Source organism: Chamaea fasciata, unplaced genomic scaffold (assembly GCF_029207755.1).
Source record: "Chamaea fasciata isolate MVZ Bird 193981 ecotype frontalis unplaced genomic scaffold, bChaFas1.0.hap1 SCAF_12, whole genome shotgun sequence".
Lineage (NCBI taxonomy): Eukaryota > Metazoa > Chordata > Aves > Passeriformes > Sylviidae > Chamaea > Chamaea fasciata.
The window spans coordinates 12,321,871-12,346,662 of NW_027094097.1; the positions used below are offsets into that span (position 1 = coordinate 12,321,871).

The window sequence follows — 24,792 nt, forward strand, 5'->3', positions numbered from 1 at the left end:
GCAAGTCTGGCTTCAACCAGTGCCTGGTGGTCTGCCCGAGGCCTCCTGCTGCTGCTGAACTTAGTCAAGTCATGAGATGCTTGGAGCTCTGCTTGGGTAGCATGAAACATCAAACAAGGAAGAATACATTCTTTTGGCAGCATAATTCAAATAGTTGAGTAAATTGTAAAAAGGTATAAAAACATTTGGTCCAATAGACATAATTTGTCCTGAAGTGCAGAACACCACAGCTCTTGGCATAAAACACATTTTTTTAAAAAAGCACCTAAGTACTATTGTTCCCATTTTAAGAGGAATAAGTCACTTTAAAGTTGTAGAAAATTTTAAAAGAATTGGGGATAGAGATGTTCTTGCTCCTCCTCTTTAAGCAACAGAACATCACTTTTCCACCTGTACACCATGAAAGAGAGGTTGAATTCTGTTTCAGGTACTTTCCTCAGACAGTTGTCGTTTATCCACACTGATGTATCTAAACTGCTAATAGTTAAAATGGGCACAGTTTGAGAAGAGATCAGGTTTGCCAGTCTTTATTGTTCCCCAGGTTCCCTAGGTCATTACAGGAATTAATGTTTTATTGATCAAAATAAAAGAACACAAACATTTTAAGGGAAAATGGTATAAAAATGTGTTACAGTGCTCTGGACTAACCTCTATGGGCAGATCAACAAGGGTCAGGTATACAGGACAGAGTGACGGACCTGTTACTCTCTAGACGAGTGGGAAAAAAGATGGTGAAAGAAACAGTATCAAATAGAAACATTTTCCCGCATTCCTTCCTCATTTTGCCTGCACTTACTGTATTTGAAACAAACTTTCTCTTTTCCTATCCGAGGTGCACAAGGGGGAAAAGACTCAAACTGACGGAGGGAGTTTTTAGGAGGCCAGGACCAACCTCCCAGCTCTCTGAGTCCCGAATGTTTTCACAATAAATAGTACATGGAACTGTGAATAATGCATAAGTACTGAGAGCTTTTAAAACATTTACACGAGGTTTAAAAGAGCCTTTTGTTTATCAACCACTGTCAAGTTAGAACTCCTGTGGAACAGCCAGACTCCCTCTTCCCTCTTACTCATTTTGCAGTTTAACGCCTGTGGAGAAGATGAAACCATCTTAAACACACAGTGGATTCTCTCTCGGCAGAGCTTTGATGTGTGACTTGTGCAGCAAAAGCTCACTCCTGGGATTTAAACCCAAAAACCACCAAAGCAATTACTTTGACATCCATTCAGATCATTAAAGAAACCCTCTTTTTATACATTAGAAAGGTTTCTGTATTACCAGCAGTGTATTTATGCACTTTAGGTCTGTGATTCACATCCCTTTAGAAAGAAGGAACTTTCAAAGGAATATGAATTTTGCTTTAGTCATCTTACATGAACTAAGCATTCCCTCTGCTTCCTCTTCGAACAACCTAAATCGCTGGGGTTTGTTCCCATTTTGTGCTTAGCTGCTATCAACCATTTTTAAGTTGTGGGGAAAAGTTCTAGACCAAAACTCTACTGTATCATTGTGTTTTCCTAAAGAGCAGGTGTGTACAACTCCACCTTACCATTAGATACCACATCAACTTTGAGTTCACATTTGTGGAGTCATTAAATAATAAGTCTAATGGAACCAGCTGCTTTAGTTCCCTGGTTTGCAAAGGGGAAGTTTTGGGTTCAGTCCCAAGATGTCATTAGAGCAGTTGGCTACTTGATCTTAAATACAGACACACATGGATACATGATATGTCAAACTACTGCTGATCACATGATTTCCACACATACCTGCTCTGCTGAAATCACCACAATTGCCAGGAAAAAAGATGTAAAATTAATTCCTTAATTACTTGTGACTTAGGTAGTGCTTACCAGACAAAAATACAGCCTAAATAATCCACGGTAGAACCTTGATAAACAATCACTGCAGCACTTTGCACACTAGGAAAGCACAGAAAGGGGAAGGCAGGGCTCCATTCCTCCTGCCTCACAGGCAGGACTATTTGATTACACAGATTAAAAAAGAAGGAAAGTAAAGGATTTATAGATTCTGTAAAGAAGTAGAAATCACACGGGGTAGTTGATATGGCTTCTCATTTTTTGGTATCATCTTTGCAACCCAAAGAAAGAAGGATGTGATAGATTAGGAAGACACTGCTTTTCAATGGTTTGGGAGCAGTAGAAAAATATTTCAGGGAAAACTGTAGTCCAGGTTATGAGAACAGTCATGTGCCTACAATAGAAGGCTGTTAGTAAATTTGATGTCAAATGAATCTATGGAACTACACATTTTAGCAAGTGAATTTTGTTTCCCAAAATATTATAGATAACATCTGCAGTTACATGAATCAGAAAACAGAATAAAAAACCCTCACAGGTACACAGATGTGAAACACATTTGTCACTATAATTATTTATAGTCTTGGATATGTGATCTTAAGTGGTATTTTTCAAGTTGCCAAAACTGGATATCCAGTATTTCCTTAATTGATGACAAACTACACTGAGATATTTTATATGAATTTATTTCATTATTCCAGCTCAGTCCTCAATGGATTTAATGTATTTCTCATAGGCATCTTCGGTCATCAGTTCATCAAGTTCAGCAGGGTTTGCCACAGTCATCTTGATAAGCCAACCTGTAGTTAGGAAATGAAAAAGAATTGGTAATATCCTACAAGAACAAATTCATTCATGTTACTGCCTTAGGAAAGCACTCCCAGCAGGAACAACCAGCCTGGGATCACTGGAGAATCAGCCAGGTTTTTGTGCAGGCAAAAGAACAGTTCGGTATTTAAACAAAATGAACAACCAACCAACTCATTGTAGGAAATGGCCTTTTGAGTCAGAGCAGTTGTGAAATTTAGTGCTGGCTGAAAGAATAAAGGAGCCTGACCTCTCAGGATCACGAACTCTTACAAAATCCAAACTCTTACAAAAACCCAGAAATGCAGTCAAGGCAAATAGATTTAAATTCAGCCACAGAGTATATCTGGAAATAAGATGTTTTAAAACAGCTGTTCAAAGATGACACTATGATAATGCTTTTATGTTAAATTTTACTGGGCTTGAACTATATTCAGTATATTCCATTTAAGTCTCCATACTATTAAACTGGAAGAACAGGAATTGCAGAGCCATTTGTAGAAGCAAGAATCCACATAGTATTCATTATTGAAAGATAAAAGTGACATCTTACCATCTTGATAACAGGATTTATTGACAAGCCCGGGATTATCTGCAAGGGCAGCATTAATCTCAGTCACTTCTCCTGAGAGAGGGGAGTAGAGTTCACTAGCAGCTTTCACACTTTCCAAAGCCCCAAACTCATCTGAAACAGAGAATATGACTGAATGTTTCAAAGGGGAAAACACAAAGCACTTCCATTTGTTCAGTCAGACATTCTGGTGATGACCCAACCAGTGAAGAAATGTCTTGATCTTGAGCAAGAAAACAGATTGAAGTCACCCACTTAATGAAAAGGATCAGCATTATTAAATTTGATGTTTATGCTCTTGTATTCTGGAGAATTTGTACTAGCTAGCTACTACAGAAGGACAGAAATTCTTTACATTTGGTTGATCCTTTGCCTAAAGCCCCACAGCACATATGATATTGACTTAGAAGGAATAACACCCAGCTCTTGCTGCAAGAGACTTAAATATGCCTTTTCTCTACAATTTAAATATTTTTATTTGTAATTTGGTTACAAAATCAACACAGCCACAATTTCAGCAATCCCGTTTTTCCTTCAGAAACACAATCAAGTGTTATATTTGCACTCACTGGAAAACACACATTAGTATTCAGAAGCACCACACTGGAAGCACCCAGCAGCTCTTCCCTTTTTCCTATTTTGTGGGGAGTTATGGAAATGGTTCCTGGAGCAATGTTAGTCCAGAGCAGCTCTCAGCCACAAGCAAACAAGACACAGCCTGAAGGAACAGGGAGCTGTCACAAGAGTAGATAGGCACCAGCACAAGGGATCTGAGAACAACTTGTTCTGGGAAAGCTTGGAATTAGGCTGAGGCCAAAATGGGCAGAAAAGAGAAGAACTTAAATGGAAATGAAATTCCTTCAAATAAAGCAAAACTACAAATTGGTTAATTAAAATCCTACACAGAGAGACCTTTTGGCTAACAGTCTGCATTCAGTGTAACAGATTTGGCCAAAACAGTTTGATAGGGATCTATTCCACAGGAAGGATGGCAGAAGAAAGGCCTTCTGCTTTACCTCATAAACCCCCATTCCTTTTTTAAAAATTGTCTGAAGACAATGACAATCTTTTCTTCACATACCACCAAGACAGCTCTCTATATTAATACAGGGAAAGGCTTTTCATTTCTACCTGGTAATGTTCACTCTCTTTAACAGGAAAAGTTACAAAATTGAATGATGAGGAATATAATAATTTGTACATCACTAATGAGCAAACCCCCTCTGATTACATTTAATACCCCAAAATTACTGAGTCTCTATATTTGTAGAAAAATTAGAGCTTGATACTAATTAGAAGTTTCCCATCATGCAGCTCACAAAGTGCATAACTGAAGAATTATAAATAAACACTTGCAAGACCAAATCAAAGCATAAATATTTTAAAAACAGAATGTAGATAAAATTATTACAAAAAATATTTTAAACACTTCATTTTTGGATAAATTTCTTCACAGTTTTAAAAGCAAGTATTTTCTGATGCTAAGTACAGTGAGATTTTAAAATTAAATTACTGTCTCTTGTAGAAATACCTGAATTTATTTTGCATCCAGAAGCTCTATAATGGTATTAATAACCATAAATATTATTTCAGAAAATCTATCTTTGCAAAGGAAGAGTGGGATGAGCAGAATAATCGCTTCAAGAGCAGCTAGAACTGAAACTTACCGTGTTTACTCAATTTTGTTCCAACTTCTGGAAGACTACAGTAAACAACATCTCCTAATGCTTCCTTAGAAGAAAAACAAAAGCATCAGAGCACACATTAACAAAACTACACATATGAGAGAACTGATCCAGTAACTCTAGAATCTGCATAGAAGTATTCTCTGTCTCTAAATATTGATCTCATTCTTCACGGATCGCATATTTTTCACTTTTTCTTAGCAAACACTTAATATGAATAAACTGTTGTGTTATCAGTGCTAATAACCCTGAGGCTCAGTTTATATGCAGATTTCTTCTGGCAGAATGAGGAATAACATCTGCTGATTGTCTTAGCATCAGCTACAGAGAGCTGTTAGCACACACTGTGTCCTTACTGACTTAATTAGGACTCATCACCATAAGAATTGGCTCAACTCTTCCCTGACACATGTACTCTATCTCACAAAAGACCAGAGAGTATTAGAGTTATTGACAGAAACCTGAGTTTAGAAGAAATGCTGCTTGTCCTGAGAAACATTAATTCCATTTACTGCTAGCTTGTCCCATTCTTTCTTAAGTTTCACATACAGCCCAGAATTTGCCGTGACTATTCCAAATCAAGTACCTTCATGAGAACAAAAACTCCAAAGGAATTCCTGTCATAGAGTAAGGAATATGTGCCATGCTGTACATCTGTTCACAATTGTTCTTCAGCCAGAGAGATTTCACCATATTTGTGTTCAAAGGAAATCTGACCTAAAAACATACACGATGTCCTCTTCACACAGCCACAAAGTGCTCAGGCTTAGACCTGAACACTGAAGTTTCTCACCAAGTTCAGCTGTCCACAGGCTCAGTCTGAAGCCATTAAGACCTTCCCAGAATGCTGAGGTGGCACAAATATCACAAATAATGTGATAGACCCAGGTCAGAAAAAATCAGTGTGTCGCACATGCAGTTAAAACAATAAAAACCCCGAAAATGTCCAAAGAGCAAGGACAGAGCAGATAGGCAAAAATAAATATTGCAGACCTGGGCAAGGGGGGAGGATCAATACCTGTGCAAAATTGCTGATTCCTACTGTTCCAATGCCATTTTCCACAGATATCCATTCATGCTTGTCTGTGAATTTCCGGGCTAAAAGGAAACAAACTCGACATTTCAGAAAGAAGTGACACGTTGCTCACTTAAATACAGTAACACATTTGCAGGTTTAAACTGTGGGGATTTTCACTGAGTTTGTTCATTTTTTTCTTGGAAAGTATTTTAACCAGCACATGCAATTTACAGAAGCACAGAACATGCTCAGTGACAGGGCAGAGGCTCACTGGGTGTCCTGCTCAGAGTATTATCAGTTCCTGTGCAACCATCTGGAGACTGATAAAGTTCAGCAGCAAAAGGAGCAGCTCTACATCAAACAGATATGCAAAATCTAAAGCTTAGATGTGTATTTTACTCATAGTTATACATTCTTATGATAGCACAGTGGCTTTTCAAACATATTTAGTGTTTATTCCTGATATCTACTTTGTTATGGCTGGGAAGGCCAGTGTTAGTGACCCTAGAAACACTGTCAGCATTACAGCATCTCATTCAAAGTGCAAAGCTGGCACAGTTCTATGTAATATTAAGGCAAATTAATACAGGAAAAATTAATAAGGCAAGTCATATAGAGGACTGCTACTTAGTAGAATTTGCTCTCTATTAATATTGTTACTGTGAGAAGAACACAGTAGTTATTCTGTTCACTTTAAAATAAGTCTGTTAAAACCTTGATAAGTCTTTTCACAGCAAGGTTACAATTCTCCTTACATTTTAGATCTGGAAGACTCAACACAGCTTTATTAGAGGCAATTGTTTTTATAAAGTCATATGGAGAAACTTCAAAAGAAGTAACTGAAACAAGCAGCATTTTTCTTGCTAACAGTTTTCCTGGGACTTTTCTTACTCAGAGAATTTTCAGCCTGCTATGTCCATTTTCTCACTGCTATATAATTTCCCTGTAAATACCTTCCTACTTTAAAAAAAAAAAAAATTATTTTCCACTTGCAGCACCCATCCAGTCAGTCATGGGATGTTGCAGAAGCTGGAAAATGTAATTTCTGAAACAGCTCCCTGAGTGATTAGTGCCAGAGTAGTACAGCTGCACCTTCCTTTTGAGTTCAAAATTCTCCTCAAGCTCATCCTGTGGGCTGGACTCTTTATGGCAAACACCAGACAAACTACACTTCTGCAAATCCTTATATATTTCCTAAAATTGTATGTGAAGGAAAACAGAGGAGCTCACTGTAGACCTGCTAAAATCTTTCCAGACAGTCAATACTTTAAGCTTCTTCAGTTGCAGTGATCCTCTTGTGTCTGAAAAGTTCAAGAGTAGCAAGTCTCAGATAAAACAGTTTGTCCTAGAATTGGGCCCAAGTTTTATAAAGCTCAGTAGAACAACATGTGGGTTTGCAAGCACAGTACACAAACAAACATGAGTAAACTGTAAATATTAAGTATTTTCCCATGAATTATAAGTCAAAACCCCACAGAATTTTATCTAGCACTACTTATAACTACAAAAAAATCTCACTACACACTCTAATGAGCAGAGTCTTAAATGTCTCAAATAATTTCAAGCCAAGATGTTAAACCCATGGGAATTCTATTGGAAAGGAGTAATGAACCATAAGAATGGAGAATGACAACTGATAAATCTCAAACCCAAGCTGAACGTTAGTGATGTTACACATGGCACAAAGAAGCCAACCAGTACATCTTTATTCAGGATAATGACATCGTATGGAATCTCTTTCTAAAGCAAGGCTAATAAAAAAACCAGAATAATTTCACAACAGTTTGGAATACAGCAGCGAAATGTCCTGAACAGTTAGAAGAACACGTAACTTTCTTGGAGGACAAAAATAATAATAATAATGAAAAAAATCTGAGCATGCAACAAAAACCACTGCAAATAAAGGTCAATTTAAAACCAGTTAATAAGTAATCTCAAAATCTGAACTTTGAGCTTATGTGGACAGCTCATTAAAGAAATCAACCTAAAGGAATATGAAATGTCAATGCATACCAAATCTCTCTCTGCATTCTTTTGCAGAAGAGCAGCTGAATTTACTCTAGCTTCATTCATTTCAACAGGACTTTGGTTTCAGCTTAGCTAGCACATTCTGCTCAGCCCTTCATTTAGTGTAACCTGCCTCTATTAAATATTTCATATATACCTGAAGAGTGAACTCACACCTCCACAGAGGCATACAAAACTTTTCCTCTATGCCTCAAACAAAAGTACTGTTTGTTATTCCTTCAAGTGATGTGTATAGAAAAATAATGGATACATTGACTTGAATAGTGAAAAAAAGCTTAGATCTTGACTCAGTTTGCAAGTAATGAACAATAAATATTAGTTTTTTCACTTGAAGCAGAAGGCAATTAAGCAGGTAGGTTTGAGATTGCTAGTCAATAAATGGATGAGCTTTCCTTAGTGGCACTCATTACTTTAACAGCATCTTCTTCTCGTCTACTTTTTAAACATTTCTGTTTGCTAGAGTACCACAGATTGTGTTTTTCAGACTTTCGTGGGTAACTTCCATTCGAGGAGAGCTTTGACAGCAGCAGACGCTTTCAGAATTAACTACACCAAATGCACACTCGCGGCAAGCACTGATGCCCGAGTCCATCCCCTGCCGTGGGATGCACAGGAGCCAGAGCCAAACCCGCGCAGCCCAGAGCGGCTCAAGGCCCCGCAAGCCCGGCTGGGTCCCTCCGGCTGCCCAGACACCCACCCCTGACCCTTCTTGTGCTGCTGATGCTCCTCGGAGCCAACATCGAGCTGACTGTGTGCGGCAATTCCGGGAAAAGCGATCCGCTATTTCGGGCAAGCTGGCCCGCTCCGCGAAGCCTCTTTCTGGGACCAGAGGGGGATTAAGCCGCTCAAAACCGCAGTGTGGGGACGAGGTTAAAAGTTTCCGGGCAACTAACGGAGGCGAAGCCGCTCCTGCGGGAGCGGGGTCGGGAGTGCCAGTCCGGGGGCAGGTGAGGGGCCCTCGGGGGTTCAGCCATCTTGCGAGGTTCTCCGCCGGCACCGGGGGGCTCCGGGCGGTCGCAGCATCGCGCTCCGAGGGCCGGCCGGGACACGGCACGGCGGGAAGCAGGGGAGGAGGAGGGGACAGAGGGACAGAAGGCGGCTGCCACCCGGGGCCGCCAGCGGGACCCGCGCTCCGGCCGCTCCGCGCACCCAGCCCCGGCTGGCTGGGCCGGGGCGAGCCCCCGCAGCCCACCCTGCCCACCCTCCCGGGCGGAGGCACCGCCGGCTCCCCGCAGCACCGGGCCGCCGTGCCGCCCGCCCGCCGCGCACCTCCCTCCCTCGGGCCGCCACTCACCGGACAGCAGCAGCGAGCCGGTGCCCAGCCTGCGGGCCGCGGGGCCCCGCGGCGGCAGCGGGAGGCGCGGGCAGCGCGGCGCCAGCACCGGCCCGACCCGCCGCAGCGCTCGCCACGCCATCTTTGCCGGGGGCGGGCGCGGGCGGCGCCGGCGGGAGGCGGCGATGGCGGCGGGGCGGGGCCGGCGCGGAGGCCGAGGGGACCCGCGGGCCGTGAGGGGCGGCCCGGGCCGCGCCCCGCGCTCCGCGCCCCGCGCCCCGCGCCCCGGCGGCGGCGGGCACCGGGCACCGGGCACCGGGCACCGGGCACCGGGCACCGGGCACCGGGCGGCCTGAGGGGGCCGCCATGTTCCGCGCGCCGCCTCGGCGGAGACGGAGAGGGTTTAACCAAACAGTGCGACAGCCGCTCGGTGTTTATTAAACAGATACAGGCGTCAAGTGTACGGCAAGTGCACGTGGGACGTTTCGCCTTAGGGTTGCCGCTATTTCTTAGCTATTGCTCCGGAACAACACGCCGGCAGCACTTTGGGGGTGAACACCGCGTTTTCTCAGAATCACGGAATAGGCTGAGCTGGAAGGGACCTTCAAGGATCGAGTCCAGCTCCTGGCCCTGCAGGGACACCCCAACAATCCCACATGTCCCTGAGAGCATTGTCCAAATGCTTCATGAGCTCTCTTAGGTTTGGCGTCGTGCCCGTTCCCTGGGGAGCCTGTTCAGTGCCCGAACATCCTCTGGGTGAAGAACCTCTTCCTAAATCCAACACAAACCTCCCCTGACACAGCTCCAGCCATTCCCTTGGGTAAGCACATTTTAATCAGAAGCTGTAATAACCTAAGCCTACAGCCTAACCTAACACTAACCACTGCAGCTGATAGCAAATAATTAAATACTTTGCCCGCAAGCAAAGTGATTTTTGAAGGTGGTCTTCATTCACTCGCTGACCGGCTGTTCCAGTTGTTCGCCAGTGCCCGGCTTCTCTTCCTTCTTGCATTTTATCCCAAAGAAACTGAAGACTTTCATTAACATTAGATCAACAATCTCCTCTTCTTCTGAAGCCTGAAATAATAACAAATAAGTTACTCAGAGGTGCACACACAAAGTGGATTCAGTCTCTGCTGAAGTCAGGGCAAGTTGCAAGACAAAATCTCTACTTGAGGTCAAATAAGCTGATTTCCAGCAGAGCATGAGTGACTGCCAAGCGAAACATCATGCCAATATTTTTATCCACATAGAAGCCCCAGATGAGTATGGGCACTACAGAAATTTTGTCTGTCAAATCCCATGGAAATCTCTCCACAGGAGCTGGAGTGCACTTCTCAGCTCCCATGCAGCTGGTGATATACACGGTGAGACACTAGGTGAAGCAAATGAGAAAAACTAAATACATATCCTGTCTTCTATCAGCCATATCCTTTGTTTTCATCTCCCTTGACTTTATTTAAAACATTGGGGAATTCTGGGCAGCACTGGAGTGCTAAGATGGATTTCACACCACACTATCAATAGTTTGAATGGGTCAGGCACTCACAGTGAGAGATTGAAAAGGAGCTGTAAAGCCTCATGCACTTCAGTAGCAGTTTTGGCACTGATTTCAATATAGGCCAGCACAAGCCTAAGAGATTTTTGATGGATGTATTATGTGAACAGAAGGCTACAAATCATATCTGAACAGGGACTCATCTGAACAGGAATGGATAGCGTAAATCTGGAAAATCTGAAGTTAACTTTCTGAAAAAAGGTTGCCTTCTTAAGAGTTGGACTGAGTTTACATGGTTTTCACCCATGGTTGAATACCTGAGTAAGCACTGAACAAAAAATGCTAAAAGCAGGATAGCTTAGATCAACAAACCTGGTAATGCTTCTGCTCCTCACTAAAAGCAACCAGAATCACCGAAATGAACAGATTCAGTACCACAAATGTCATAAAAATTATGCAGGATCCAATCAAGAAGGAGCCTAAAATTGGATTGTAGTCCAAGACCTGTATAATGCATAAGGTAAGACATCAAAAAAACAAACCAAAAAAGCATGCATACATACCTACATACATTCATACAAGCAGTTGAGACCCAATAAGAAGTCTGTCACCTTGAAAATCCTGTGTCTATTCAATTATGACATATGTATTATACACATATAAAAATTTTTACTCTAATATTGTCCTTTGTTGATATGATATAGTACAAAGACAACAGAATATTTTGTATATGTGTGTGTGAATTTGGGCAATCTTTGGGGGGTTTTAAGTGTTTGCATTTGATTTTAATGGTATGACAGTTTCATATGAAAGTTGACAAGCCTGGAGAGCTGTTTATCCACAGAACAGCTGAAGCTTCCTAATGCCCCAGCTTTCAAAATAGATTAAATCCCTGTATGCATTTCATTTATTTTACTGTATGCTTTACAAAGAGGCACAGTCAGACTGTCAGAGACACTTATAAACCAAGGGATGTGAAAAATAAAAACACTAATTTTCATATAACCTACAACGTAGGAATATATTTTCATGATTATCATGTAGGGGATGTAGATGTGGAAGTGTGCCAAATTACTGCTCTTCAAAGCCACCCATATCCTATTGGATCCATGGTCTAAAAACGTGCACCAAGGAGGACTTCACAGTCAGGTATGTCCAACAATTATCCACAAAGAAATGCTGTAAGGAAATTGAAATGTTTGAAAGATTTTACTGGAAAAGTGGTATATAAAGAATAACAAAAAAAAAATTAACATGAAGTTCCCTTGTGGGAGGTCTTGCCTTTCTTGGGAAGATAGAGGGGGTGTTCAGAACAAACACAGGTCTTTACTCTGATTTCTATCTGTAGATTTCTAAGGAAATTGCTCAAAACTTTTTGTAATCAATTAGTAACATCTCTAATTGAAGTGTGAGCAAGTTTCTTCATGAACGGTTCATTATGAGCCTCCTTGTGGTCAAAATAGGACATGAAAGAGTTTTCACTTGATGTCTTTTTCTTGCTCAGAAAAGGTGGCTGCTTTAGGGAGCTGTGGAGCTTGCAAAATTAGATTAATGTTTAACACTAATTGAAAGTCCTTCTACTTGCTGGGTCAAACCATATTTGGTAGCTGAAATGCCAGTTGTCCACCTGTAAACTTCTCAAAATTAGATGTGGTACCTCCTCATAGTTGAAGATTCCCAGCTGAAGACTGACCATGGTCTCTGCCGAATCAAACAGAGTTTTGTAGGAGTAGAGCTTCCAGCCAAATATCAGGTTTGCCTGCAGAGGACAGAGATCATGTCGTGTGTCATGATCAGACAAAATGCAAAATGTGTTGAGCTTGCAGACCTTTTATCATGAATAGGAGAATGTCCTATATCTGCTCAGGCTGCCACTAGATATGTAAAAAAGGTAATTATTTGCCACTTATAAACTAGCCAGACAGAAAATGGCACTTTCTGAATGGTCCACAGTTTAAGCTGTATCCAGAAAATCTTCTTTCCTGTACTTTGTCACATCTACTGCACATAGAGAGTCCTTATTTTTCAGCTCAGTTTTTGATTTTTCACTAAATTTCAGTTTGCAAAGAACAGACAAGTAGATGTTTTAACTTTTCTTTCACTCATACGGAAGACCTGTGCTCCAAGCTGCTAAATTAAGATTTAGACAGGCAGCTTTATTCCATTTTACATGGCAAAGCTATGTTGCTTTTAGCATTCAAGAATGGTTGATTTAACCCAGCAGTACCTGGAAGCAGACTGCAGACAAGAGAAAGCACCATGGTACTCACAGCAATGGAATAGGCAAGGAACATGATTGCAATAACAGTGAGGAATCCAGAGATATCACCCCATGCCCTCCTTAGTGTTGAAGTGATCATGTTCAGTTTAGGGTTGAGCCTCAGCAGATGCCACAGTTTCACAGTGGAGAGAAGCACCAGGAATGCAATTGAGTAGCCAAGAACTGCATCAGCTCTTGCTGTTTCACTGAAGCTTATAGAGCTGTTTGGAAAAAAAAGAAAATACATAATATTCCATGCACACAGAATCCTTTGAAGTGCATAAATGGGTATGCTGGAAAAGCCAGTCACCCTGTGCTGGGGTTTCAGTGGAGACCTAATGAGCTCCTGCTTGAGTGTTTCCACCTGCACTTCCTACTGTGTGCACGCCAAAAGTTCAGTTATGCATGGCTAAGATTTTTAAGGAGAGGAGGTCTAGGCTGTAGCCCAAATTCTGCTCATTATCCCGTGTTTCTCTCATCTCTTTCCTGTATGACCATTTTTTAAAAGATGCTATAACTTTCCATTCTGTACTAAATATGCCATTATTGTCCACTAACCAATGGCTTTTTACAACAAAGAATAAGGCAGATTATGTGCTTTCTGGGTGGGTGTTCTGTAGCACAAAGGCTTGTTGGTTCACAAGAGGGTGATGCAGACAGCAAAGCAGGAGCTAAAAAGGGGGACTTAGTGCTCAAGTCTGCTGGATTTTATTAGAGCAGCATCAGAAGAAATCCTATTGCTGACACAAATCTCAGCCCTGACACACTTACAGGCTTCATGAATATCTAGCCATCTAGGATAGCAATATCTAGCACAGACAATGTGCTAGCTGGGAAGAGGAAAAATAGATTTATTTCTGCATAAGTAGCAACAACAAAAGCTGCACTAAATAGCATTAGTACTTACTCCTCCTTGTGTTCCTGGTAGTAGCTGATGTCCCGGGTCCCAAGGACTGTCCGTTTTACAAACACTGACAGAGCACTCCAGCTAATCAATATAATGGCCATCTCCAGGAGATTCCACTTGCTGTGGAAGTATCTCCATCTCAGACTCTTCAGCAGCTTTCCCTGGGAGGAGTTTTACTGTTTCAGTCTCATGTCTCCATATCATACAATGCACCTCTGAAGATTAGGTCAATGCCCTCCACGGTAAAGCAGACGGCTCTGCACTAATAAAACTATATCTTGCACTAATTTCTCATTATCTTTCTCAAAAACAGCATCCAAGCCAAATAAAGTGTTGCCTTCCTATTATTTAATGCTGAAACTATACCTGATTCAAACTTCCATTGGTGTAGCAGCATCTACACTACTGAAGTCAAGTACAGTCCTAAAGCTTTTCTAAGTGAAATCAACAGCAGGCACAAGATAATGCTCTCAGCCAAACTTTCCATTGGCCTCACCTGTACTATCATGTAGTACACAATAAAGAGGAAATAAATGACTTCTGCTGCAACCACAAAGATGTGGAGGCTGTTGGTGTAGGGGTAGAGCCGGACACTTTGCAGCTCCGCACTTGTGAAGAAGGCCCCTAGAAAACAAACAGGGATCACCTCAGGGCTGGTTTTGCTTTTATTCAAACAGCTCAGTTCACCTGTAAGACTTCTGCACTTGGCTTCAGGTCAGCATGAGGCTGAATCCAACCACTGAACTAAGATTTAGACATCACTATGTGAGTAACCCTGTAAGGGTTTGAAATTTTCCTCAAACAGGATTTTCAGAGAGTCAAGGCTTTTGGAGTGGTATGACTTGTCTCCTTGAGTCTTGTGTGATAGCACCATAGTAATCCCAGCAGGACTGAGTTTGAATTGGACTGCAAATGCAGAAATACAGCAGAAGGACTTGGAATTTTTCAAAAAGCTGAATCTCATTCTAAACCCAGAATGAGCTCAGTTTGGGCTTTTTCCAATACTTGGACACACCCTAAGGAGGCTGCTGCTCAGACCAAATGTTTTTCTGTAGCCTTTAAACCAGAATCTGCTTTCACTATTCTTTTTTTTGTATCCAGATTATGTATTACATTATTATATAGCTAAACATTAGAAGTCATCTGGAACAAAAAAAAGACAGATTTTCATTTGCATGTTTTATCTTAATATGGTATTGATTACCTGAAATAATTAGGAAACAGAATTTTTCTTGTTCCTGTTGTGTAAATTCTCAAGACCAAGTTTCAGCACCATGTTTCCTTCATCAGCAGATGACCACAGCATAAGCAAACATAAGATATTCCATTATGGTCTATATTACTGTGATCCTGCATTTTTTCTAAATGGTTTAGAAAATTTGCATTGATTTTCTCATTTATTAATACACTTCTCTTTCCTGAAGAAAGAGCTAGGAAAACACTGATAGTGTGTAAATCTACCTTCTGTAGGTGCATTGCTTGCTGTCTTCAGAAATGTGTAACTTAGGAAAGGCTCTCACCCAAAGCGTTGCTTTCAAACATCAGGCTTATGATGCAGAAGAGGTTCACGTTGGCATTGTAGACTGTGAATTCAACAAACACTGCTCTTGTGAAGGTGTCAAGCCAGACATTGTTGAAAAGGTACTGGAGAATTCTGCCAAAAGAATGTGTAGCCAGTGATATAATTCATACAAGAATGAGACAGTATCACATGGAGGATGCACTGCTAATTTACAAGAACACAAGTGGTACCTGGAGGCATTTTTAGGGTCAGTTCCCAGGTGAATCACATATCCCCCTCCGCCGTAGACAGCAAGTTTACCCCAGCTGGAGTGTCCTCTCAGTTTGGACTGACTCTGATACTGCCATGCTGAGCTCAAGTCAGAGGAGTTATCAAAGACTGAGCTATTCCAGTGCTCCCCATAAACTGATTTATCTTCTGTTTGTAGGGAGTATGGAGCGTGGCATTCCTCAACTATGTGCTGGAGTCTGGGAGAAACAGGGCAGGTGTCTCCTCTCACTCTTACTTGGCGAATTCGAGCACTACCCACCAGCTTGGAATTGCCATCTGTAATGAATCCTAAACAGGAGATGGAAAAGAGCAGCACTGGCAATATGACAAAATTAATAATATTTCTTCATTTCATTTACGATTCACTGATGAATTAATATTTTGCCATATATTATTTTCTCGGAAACACTGTGAGCAAAATAGTCATGAAAATGAAACCCTCATGTTGATTTGAACTGAGTTCTTAAACATTCACAATAACAGAGTTCTGTGTCACCCCCATCTGTATTTTATACAGAGGAAAAGTGAGGCCTAGGGAAGAAAAGTGACTCACCTCGAGTCCCATAGAAGAGTAGTTTTATGCAGTGTTCATGTGATCTGTCATGACCAAAGAAAACTCTGCTAATGTATTTCAGTATTTACCCTTAAATGTGATCTGGAAAATGGGTCATATTGTACTGGGTATGGCTAGATAGAAACACGCTGATACTGCATAATTTGCCTTCACGTTGACCCAAGTCATGATGCAAACAACTCCTGAGGAAAAGCTTTATGGTGCCACCTGTCTGCCATTTATTTTTAATGGAAAGAAAGGTGTGTAAAACTGAGGATATATCTGAATATCTGGAGTAAGTAATATAAAATGTGAAAAATTAAGCATTGCAATGCAGAACTTTTGGGTTATATTGAATATAAGGAAAATATCAGGGGATGTTTAATTTGGGGTCAAGCTGTGGGGTTTTGTTATCCACTGGTGTTCATATTATAAGATTCCTTTCTAGCCTCACAGTCCCTTTCTCCACTCAAATATGCAAGTTAGAGTTAAGTATAATAAATAATGTTTCAGAATCTGGCAAACTGAAGGGAAACAACATGACTCTGCACCTTTGTATGATCCATAAAGGTTTTTGAGTAAAGTAGTATTCGCCCATGTGAAAAAATCCTGGTAACTGTAGACATCGTGGAATCCATCAGTGAAGCTGTCTTCAATGTGTTTGTTTAAATAGTAGGAATTGGGATCTCTCTGCCCATAGGCAACCAGTAACAGCATCCATAAAAACCCCAGATAGGCTGGAAAAAACAGGCAGAGACAGCACATCTGAGTTCTGAATTAACAATGCTGTTCAAAACGGATTGCGTGAATGATTACTGCTGTCAGCACCTATTAGGCCACGGAGGTGCTTTGTAGACTCTGAGTGACCAGTGCTAATGAATGCACCCAAGCTGCTCCAATGTGCTGCAGTTTTAGTGTTTCACACTTGGAATATGAGTAACAGTCAAGAAGGTAAGTGGGAAGGCTGCACAGAAGTAGCCGTGGCAGCTCCAAATAAAATGAGTAGTCTAACTTTGTTCCAAGTGAAGTTGAGGTAATTTTTTTTGCGATTGATTTTAGAGGAAGTAAAACAGGGGCATAAATCATTATCTATAGATACTATCTGCTTTTAGAAGGATGACCTCCATCTGCTCTTTGATTTCAGCTTCATTTAACTGTTGACCTCCTCCTTTTGTCCTTTCTACATTTCTTTAATCTCTGGTGTTTGTGATGTGTTTCTTTACCATAAAACGAAGCCTTAGCCACTCTTTTTATCTCCAGCTAACATTCCCACCTCCCTGCAGCTCCAGCTGCCATGGAACAGCCTGTCTCTACATCATAACGGCTGGCAGAAAGCTGAAGACATGCCAAAACTTTGTCACCCAAGAGAACAATATTTTCGCTGATGTAAAATTACTGATGAGTATTACTGAATAAAACAAGACAGTCTACATATGGGTAATACCCAGGATTTCTCTGATGAGGGCAAATGCTTTCTGCTCCTTCATGCAGCTGATTTTCATTTTCTCCACATCAGCAGCAGGAGGTGGCCGGTAAATATTGCTTCCACTGTTCCTTCGGACCCCAAAGAGAGGGTGTGAATCACCTGTGAGGGAGAACAATGAACCCCGGAATTAGTCGGTTGATCATCCATGTCCTGCTTTTTGTTTGTTTGGACTTTCTAAGGAAGCATTTCTATTTAATGCTTTCCCTCAGGAATATGAAGGATGTGATTTAAACAATTACTACAGCAATTGTAAGGCAAACAGTGGGGAGGGAAGGAGCTCACAAAAAGTGTTTGGTTTAGGACCAGGTGTGGTCCAGGTGTCTCTCTCTAGGCTGAGCATCTCAGAAGGTGCTGTATTCATAGCCTGAGGTTGAGCAGGGGGGAAGGTGAAGATCAGATAACTTTGCTGTGCCCTAGGATTCCTGTCTGCTAGTGAAGGCTTTATTTAGATATGATTATGACTGCAGGAGCCACTGTTCGGTTTAGGGGAATAATACAGATAATTGTGGCTGTGGAAAAGTATGTAACCTGAGAACGTCCATATAGGGCTTAAAGGATGTGGGAAATTTCTTTTGTGAGAGGTTTTAGTTATGCTTGTCAGATAAAGAGCTACCACTCTACATTTTTTACTGGTCACTTATTTATTTTCACTAAGCTGTGGAATAGTTACAGGTTTTGTTGCAAGCCAGTTGAGCTTAGTCACATATTTATTCATAAAGCACTCCAAAGGCTTGGAGAATTCTGCACGTCATCAATTTTTAACTTTGCAGGCAGTTACCTGGTGCAGATAAAGGCCCATCAATAGCTGTGTTTTCTTCATCCTCATGTTCCACCTTCTTCAGAACCAGAGCAAAAAAAGCAGCAAATCCCAGCACCTGGAAAGAATCAGCTATAGACTCACCATATTCCTATTTCATATTAAGAAGCCTTTGGCTTTGACCTGGATCCCTTTGGATCCAGGCACTGCAAGAGAACAATTGAGCTCTGGGTTTGTTGACCCATGCAGCTGAAGCCCATAAACAAGAAAACAGAGCATAGTGCTGGGGTTTGTCCAGCTAAACGGATTTTGTGACACACCCTCACTAGTCAGAAAACCCTCACTAGTCAGAAACCTCATTAAACCCTGACAAAGCAAGGGAGATGAAACTAATGGAGTTAATGTCAGTAAAAACCAACAGAACTCTGTAACACAATCACCTGCCTGCTCTTGTTTTGAGGGCAAAGACTTCTCATTTTATATCCTAAATCCTGTAGCTCTTTAGAACATGTTACATTGTCTTCCTGCAACGGCAGCAGATGAGTTCATCTTGGCCAGTGGTTGTGTTTCTGAGGCTCTCACCTTTAAGGGCTGTGTGATGAAAAGACTTTCCAAGAAGGAGATGACCATGGAGATGAGCCACTTGATGGAGTTCTCCTTGCCATAATGGAGTCCATAGAGCATGGTAAAGAACCCGGACACACCGCTGGTGGCTGCCACAAGGAACCAAGCAATGAACACAAACCACCAGGGCAGCCCTCTGGGAGAAGGACTTTTCTTGTCATCACTGGACAAGTTTGGAGTATGGGACCACCTTGAGAGTCAACCAGAAGAGAAAAAAATCAGTCTGCGATGGAACAGGAACCAAAATCGCAGTCATCAGGTTCACTGGGAATAGGCAACATCTTATGATATAAAATCAAAATATTCTTTTAATTAATACAGTTATATAGGATTGATGGATACCAAAAAGTACAGTGAGAAAAAAAATTGAGGAAGGGTGCAGACATCAGCTAAAATCAAAATAAATGTGATGGGCTTATTTACTCCTCAGTTCATGCATAATTGAATCCCCAGTAGAATTATTGACAAAGTTGTGAGTGCATTTAAGCTGCTGTAGGCATCTCTTGTGATCACCATAATGGCCAAGTGACGTAATTAGTGCAATTGTTTTCAATACTTCCAACTTAATTATCATATTTCACTGAACTATTTTTGTCTGCTTATTAATTTTTCTTTATCCATACATTTTAAGAGATTTCTGTGCCTTTGGAGCTGGGTGATTGTCCCAGCCCTTTACTATCACATGGCATTGTACTGTAACTTTCCACTTTGGAGGCAAAAATGACAAACAGCAATGATCTGTCATTATTGCCTTTGTGTGCAGCTCACAGTGCATAGAGATTTCTTTGTAGCTCCTGCAGTCGTATAATAGTTAGACTTATTTTTACAGATGTAATAATAGTTATCTAGCACATGTTAAGCAGTAATTATTTGGGCTCTGTCATCCTGTCCAATTTTGAATTCATGACCTGAATTTACTTATACTGAGAATGAGAACTGGGTTACCCCTCACTGATGGATGCTGATGAGCAGATTTGGTTCTCCAGGAGGTTCTTCATATGTTGAACCTGACAAACAGCTTGTGTGTAACTTTGAGGCATCTGAAATCTATGGGGCCCCAGTAATTCCAGCTCCATCTCTACATGCTGGAGTTGCATGTACAAGCAGCGATGGTAATCACTGTATTTCAGCTGGTCACAAATTCTTTTCTCTGGAGTTGGACTTCTTGTTTTTTCTGCAGGCAAAGAATTTTTTTTTTTTATTGAGAAAATAAATAGTCCCAGATTAAACCACTGTTCAGTACAAAGGGTGGTAGAACTGGAGATAAAGATCATGAGTGTGATGAAGAGAAACATTTGAAGGGACATGTCAAAGCAGCTTTAGTACTAGAGCTTAATGCCCTTCTGCTGGAATGGCCTGGAACTTTTTCCAGAAGGCAAATGAGTTAAACAGCAGTCCTGAAAGCTTAATAGACAGGTCAGATCAGATCAACGGTTAATTTGTTCATGGTACCTGTGCAATAAGTAGCTTGGAAGACTCCCTGGAAAAGCCAAATGTGAGTCTTAATGAAATCAGTGAGAATTTTAACTCATATATTCTTGTTAGTTTAGAGTCAGACTGAACGAAACAACAGCACAAGGCCAAGAAGAAAAAAAAGAGGACAGGTCAAGGAGTTTGTGAAACAACTGATATTTGTGAGTATTTTCATTTGTAGATGCTGATCCAACTCCCAAGCCAGACTGGTAGCAAACATTTGATTCTACACCATAAGAAACAGAGTTGTCTTTACTTAGCTGGATGCTCAGTGGTGCAGTGAAAGAACAAGAAGCAATGGGCACATCTTAAAACATGGGAAATTTCTGAACGTATGAAAAAACATAGATTTTGCACACTGGAGTAGGTTGCTCAGAGAATTTGTGGAGTCTTCATCCTTTGGGACATTCAGCAGCTGACTGACTTGATCTTGAGCAATCCTGCTCCCACTGACCCAGCATGGTGGGATCCAGAGATCCCTTCTAACCTCAGCTATTCTGTGATTCTGTTGTTGCCTTTGAGTCAGAATGTAAGAACAGCTTGGGTCATCAGATCCAGTGCTATCACCATTTTCCTTGCAAGGGTTTCACAGTGTATTATTTACCTTGGATATCCATAGCACCCAATGTGACAATTATAGGGTCATCCTTCTTGCTCTCATCATAAAACCCTTGCCCAGCTCTGTTCTGCTGACAGATGGTGTCCTCAACCAATGACAAGAGTGTGTTGATATTAGTTAATTTTTCAAGGTCTGGTGCTGAGATGAGAGATGGAGTCTTCAGGGCTTTAAAGAGTGAGTTGGCAATTCTTCTTATGTCCTAGGAAAGAGAGCACAACACAGCAGTGACTCTGGCTGCAGTGGCTTAAGCTGATGTGATCTGACAGTACCACTGGCTGGGAGCTGCACCAACTGCTAAAATCTCCAGAATGGATAAAAATAGCACATCCTACAGTGCTGGATGTGACAGGCAGATTTCAGGGAATTCAGCAAGGCAGCTTTTGGGGTTCAAAAGGTCCTGCCTGAGGACCTAAGCTGAGAAAGATGCCTTGAAGGTCCATGATACCTTTTATTTTCACTATCTTACTGTGTGTTTGCTTTAACTCCTGAACACAGTGATTTGGTCACACACAATAACTGTACAAGGGCTGGGATGTACAAAGGCAGACCTTCATGAAGGATTGCGTTTAGGTGGGCAAATGAATGCTTTGCTCCAGTTGCAATTGGCTTTTCTCTTCAGAAAGGCTGAAGGGCATCGGAACAGGGAAATTTGTGGAGCTGGGGAAGCCGGTAGTGTGTGGCAGCAGAGGGCAGTGCAGGACTCACTGGGACTTGCCTTTGTCACAGCCTCTGGAGTGAGAGAGGCAGCCTGGGTGGCCCCTGGGGTGGGAGGCAGGCTTGGGGACACTTGGCCATTCTTTCCTGGCTTTTTCTCTCTGCCCTGCTGGGCTGGCCGGGGTCGTATGTTCCTGAAGATCTGCACAATGAGCAGGTTGATGGGGAACATGAGGAGGGAGCTCTCAAAGCCAATCATCACTTCCTGCCACGTGAACTCGATCTTACCTGTCAAAGTCAAACAGAGGAGAGGAGGGAAAATAACCCCAGGCAAAATAAACCATCAAGTCTTTCTCTTGTGAAAAAACCCATTTATTCAACTCTTGCTTCCAGATTCTGCTGTCTCTCTATTTGCCTGCCCAAGCAATGGTGAGGACTGTTACCCAAATCCATTTTCTGCTCAGCAGGATCCTTTGGCACCCCCCAGAACATGATGCTGGTCAGCATGGTGCAGAGGAGCAGTGAGAAGCAGCAGGACACGCGCTGGGCTCGCGTGAAGGAGCTTCGTGGGGAGCGGCTGAAAACTGAGTACCAGATGTGCCCATCCTGGAAACCCTTGGAGGTCCTCATGAAAAACAGATTGCTGGGAAGGAGAAGAGGGAAATCAAATGGATATGTAGAAAGGAGAGGGAAGAATAAAGGCCTAGTTCAAGGTCCCAACCTGTTCATTCTTCTAGGCACTATCAGCAGAAGTAATAACTAGGAGAAATTATCAAAAATCACGGCTTGATTTGCATAGAATGGTCATAGCTACTTATGTCCTTTCCTTTTGGCCACAGCATAGAGGGAAAGTGAATAGCTCCTATTTAAATTGTTAAGAAAATTACACCTAAGAGAAGATGTTTGGGTTTCTGTAGGTTTGTGTTTCTGTAGGTTTGTCAGGTTATTCTTCTTTACCAGCAATGTTTTCAGTATGGTACTACTGTTAGGGTAATGATTAGATTTATGTAACCATCCTCCCTCTCTCCCTTGTTCAGCACCCTTTAAGGACAGTGGAAACACCTTCCTTTGTTTTCATTTTTTTCTAGGGCTTTGGTCTGTATTTTCATGCTTGTTTTTCCAGACTGACTGCTATTAAGAGTAAAAAAAATCCATGAGGTACCTGAACTGCTTCATGTCCTGCTCTGTTGCTACTGGGAACACTTTATCTAGGACACATTCTCCAATATCAATGGCTAGCCAGGAGTTACAGAGGAAATACCATTTCTGATCCCAGGCCAGATCATGGACTAATACTCGATTCACATACCTGTTGGAAAAACACACAAGGCACAGTCACATGTCACTGTGTAAAATCCAGAGCTCAACAAGACTGTGGAGGACAAACTCTGGCCTTCAGCTTCTTAGAGAGACTAAACTGTAAGGCACAGGACATATCCCATCCTGTCCTGGACATAGGATATGGGAAGTACTCTTGGTCCTGCAGTTTAGGCTATGATTTTGTCTATTTAGTTGCAAAAACTAGAATTTAACACTTCTTTTCTTTCTAGAACTGCAGAAAGGTTTATTTTTCAAGTGCTAGAAAGAGAAAGCTGTTGCCATAATAAAAAATTATTTGTGGATTTTTACTTCCCAGCATCTCCAGACCTTTACTTACCAGGAGGGACTGTCCCCTGAATTATCATGCCACAATCTAATACTCTGCAGTTCCCCAAGAGGGAAGAAGGTACAGAGGAGGAAAACATCCACTCCTCCACGTTCAAAGACTGGTGTATCAGGATCATTTAGATGGTGGGGCTCACTCTCTCCATCCAGTCCATAGAGGGTGAGAGTCACCTGGAAAATGAAGAGGCAAAATGAAGATTTGCATATCTCGATCCTATGTGTGATTATTTCTCCTTTCATCAAACCTAAGGGCTTTCTGGCTCAGATTGTGCATTTGAGCTGTCCTGTTCCATAGCCTCAGGTGCTTCATTATTCATCCAGTTCTCTAAGCAAATAAACTCTCCTCCCACACCGTGCCACTGATACCTTGGAGGTTGTGGCTGCCCCACGGCGGTGTCCTGTGAAAACGGTCACGAGGTATTGATACTGAGCAAAGGGGTCATTGTCTTCCAGGACTGTGATTTTCACCTGCAGAGCCACATAACACCAGCAGAGTGTTAGCTGTCCTGTAAGGACAGATTCCTGAAAGCTGTGAGTAGGATATTGTGATCTTGTGAACGATGTTTACTTACCAGTAAACAGAGTTACAGGGAAAGGAGTAGGATTGGTTAAAGACTTCCTATTAAATGGTGGGAATTGGCCTGAATACATTGACTTAATTAGCTGGAGACTTACTTTGGCTTCATCCTGGATGTCTTTCCTTCGGGCCCAAATAACTACAAGCACATATATCAGAAAGATGCATCCTACAGTTGTCACCACCACAGGATTGTCCACGAATGTAGCAAACATCTGTGCTGTTCTGGTGACATCTATGGCATTGGGTATGACAAAGAAGGAGCTCCCAAAGAAGGTCAGATGGTTGCAGAGGCACTGTGTGCTGCTAGGATTTGTTTTTGGTCCTACCTGAAACCCAGAAAAGATTCCTGATAAAACATCTGGCTTCAAATTATTAGATGACTTACCAAGCAAATGAAAAGACAGTGCTTAGATTGGTAAGTCAGTGTAGAGAGCTGCTGCACACCAAATTGTTCAAGTTCCAATAACACCTAACCAGTAATGGGCATTCCAATATATTTATGACCTTGTCAGAATGGTTCCATTTCTTCTTATATAGAAGTTCATCCCAAGAAATAGAATTGGGAAAGTTGTTTAAAGTTTAGTTCAATATGACAAAACTTCTTGAGTTTATTAAAACATCTCAGAATGATCTTGTTTCATGGTGTCAGTTACTACATGATGGTGGTTATGAGGGCTGGCTTTGAATTGTGTAGCAGACACATTGTTTTGTTTTGCTCTACTTA

General features: G+C 41.7%; 2 protein-coding genes across 2 annotated transcripts in view; both read right to left on the reverse strand.

Annotated features, from left to right (window-relative positions):
• Nucleotides 1-2,488: 2,488 nt before the first annotated feature.
• GCSH (glycine cleavage system protein H) lies at nucleotides 2,489-9,361 on the reverse strand. The gene is made up of 5 exons (XM_066194665.1): nucleotides 9,222-9,361; nucleotides 5,900-5,979; nucleotides 4,864-4,927; nucleotides 3,179-3,310; nucleotides 2,489-2,618 (listed from the first exon to the last, which is right to left on the reverse strand). The coding sequence occupies exons 1-5, from the start codon at nucleotides 9,340-9,342 to the stop codon at nucleotides 2,521-2,523; spliced, it is 495 nt and encodes a 164-aa protein (XP_066050762.1). The 5' UTR covers nucleotides 9,343-9,361; the 3' UTR covers nucleotides 2,489-2,520.
• Nucleotides 9,362-10,080: 719 nt separating this feature from the next.
• The window catches only part of PKD1L3 (polycystin 1 like 3, transient receptor potential channel interacting), a 35,518-nt gene continuing 20,806 nt past the window's right edge, over nucleotides 10,081-24,792 (reverse strand). The window contains exons 24-43 of the mRNA XM_066194386.1: nucleotides 24,164-24,394; nucleotides 23,855-23,956; nucleotides 23,481-23,659; nucleotides 22,986-23,132; nucleotides 22,267-22,466; nucleotides 21,885-22,111; nucleotides 21,155-21,368; nucleotides 20,023-20,251; nucleotides 19,036-19,267; nucleotides 18,475-18,571; nucleotides 17,655-17,795; nucleotides 16,762-16,947; nucleotides 15,618-15,945; nucleotides 15,386-15,519; nucleotides 14,362-14,489; nucleotides 13,866-14,026; nucleotides 12,969-13,179; nucleotides 12,356-12,457; nucleotides 11,071-11,202; nucleotides 10,081-10,277 (exon numbers count right to left, since the gene is read on the reverse strand). Of these exons, the coding sequence (XP_066050483.1) occupies nucleotides 10,152-10,277; nucleotides 11,071-11,202; nucleotides 12,356-12,457; nucleotides 12,969-13,179; nucleotides 13,866-14,026; nucleotides 14,362-14,489; nucleotides 15,386-15,519; nucleotides 15,618-15,945; nucleotides 16,762-16,947; nucleotides 17,655-17,795; nucleotides 18,475-18,571; nucleotides 19,036-19,267; nucleotides 20,023-20,251; nucleotides 21,155-21,368; nucleotides 21,885-22,111; nucleotides 22,267-22,466; nucleotides 22,986-23,132; nucleotides 23,481-23,659; nucleotides 23,855-23,956; nucleotides 24,164-24,394 (3,507 nt within the window). The 3' untranslated portion in view covers nucleotides 10,081-10,151. The remainder of the gene's footprint in view (nucleotides 10,278-11,070; nucleotides 11,203-12,355; nucleotides 12,458-12,968; nucleotides 13,180-13,865; nucleotides 14,027-14,361; nucleotides 14,490-15,385; nucleotides 15,520-15,617; nucleotides 15,946-16,761; nucleotides 16,948-17,654; nucleotides 17,796-18,474; nucleotides 18,572-19,035; nucleotides 19,268-20,022; nucleotides 20,252-21,154; nucleotides 21,369-21,884; nucleotides 22,112-22,266; nucleotides 22,467-22,985; nucleotides 23,133-23,480; nucleotides 23,660-23,854; nucleotides 23,957-24,163; nucleotides 24,395-24,792) is intronic.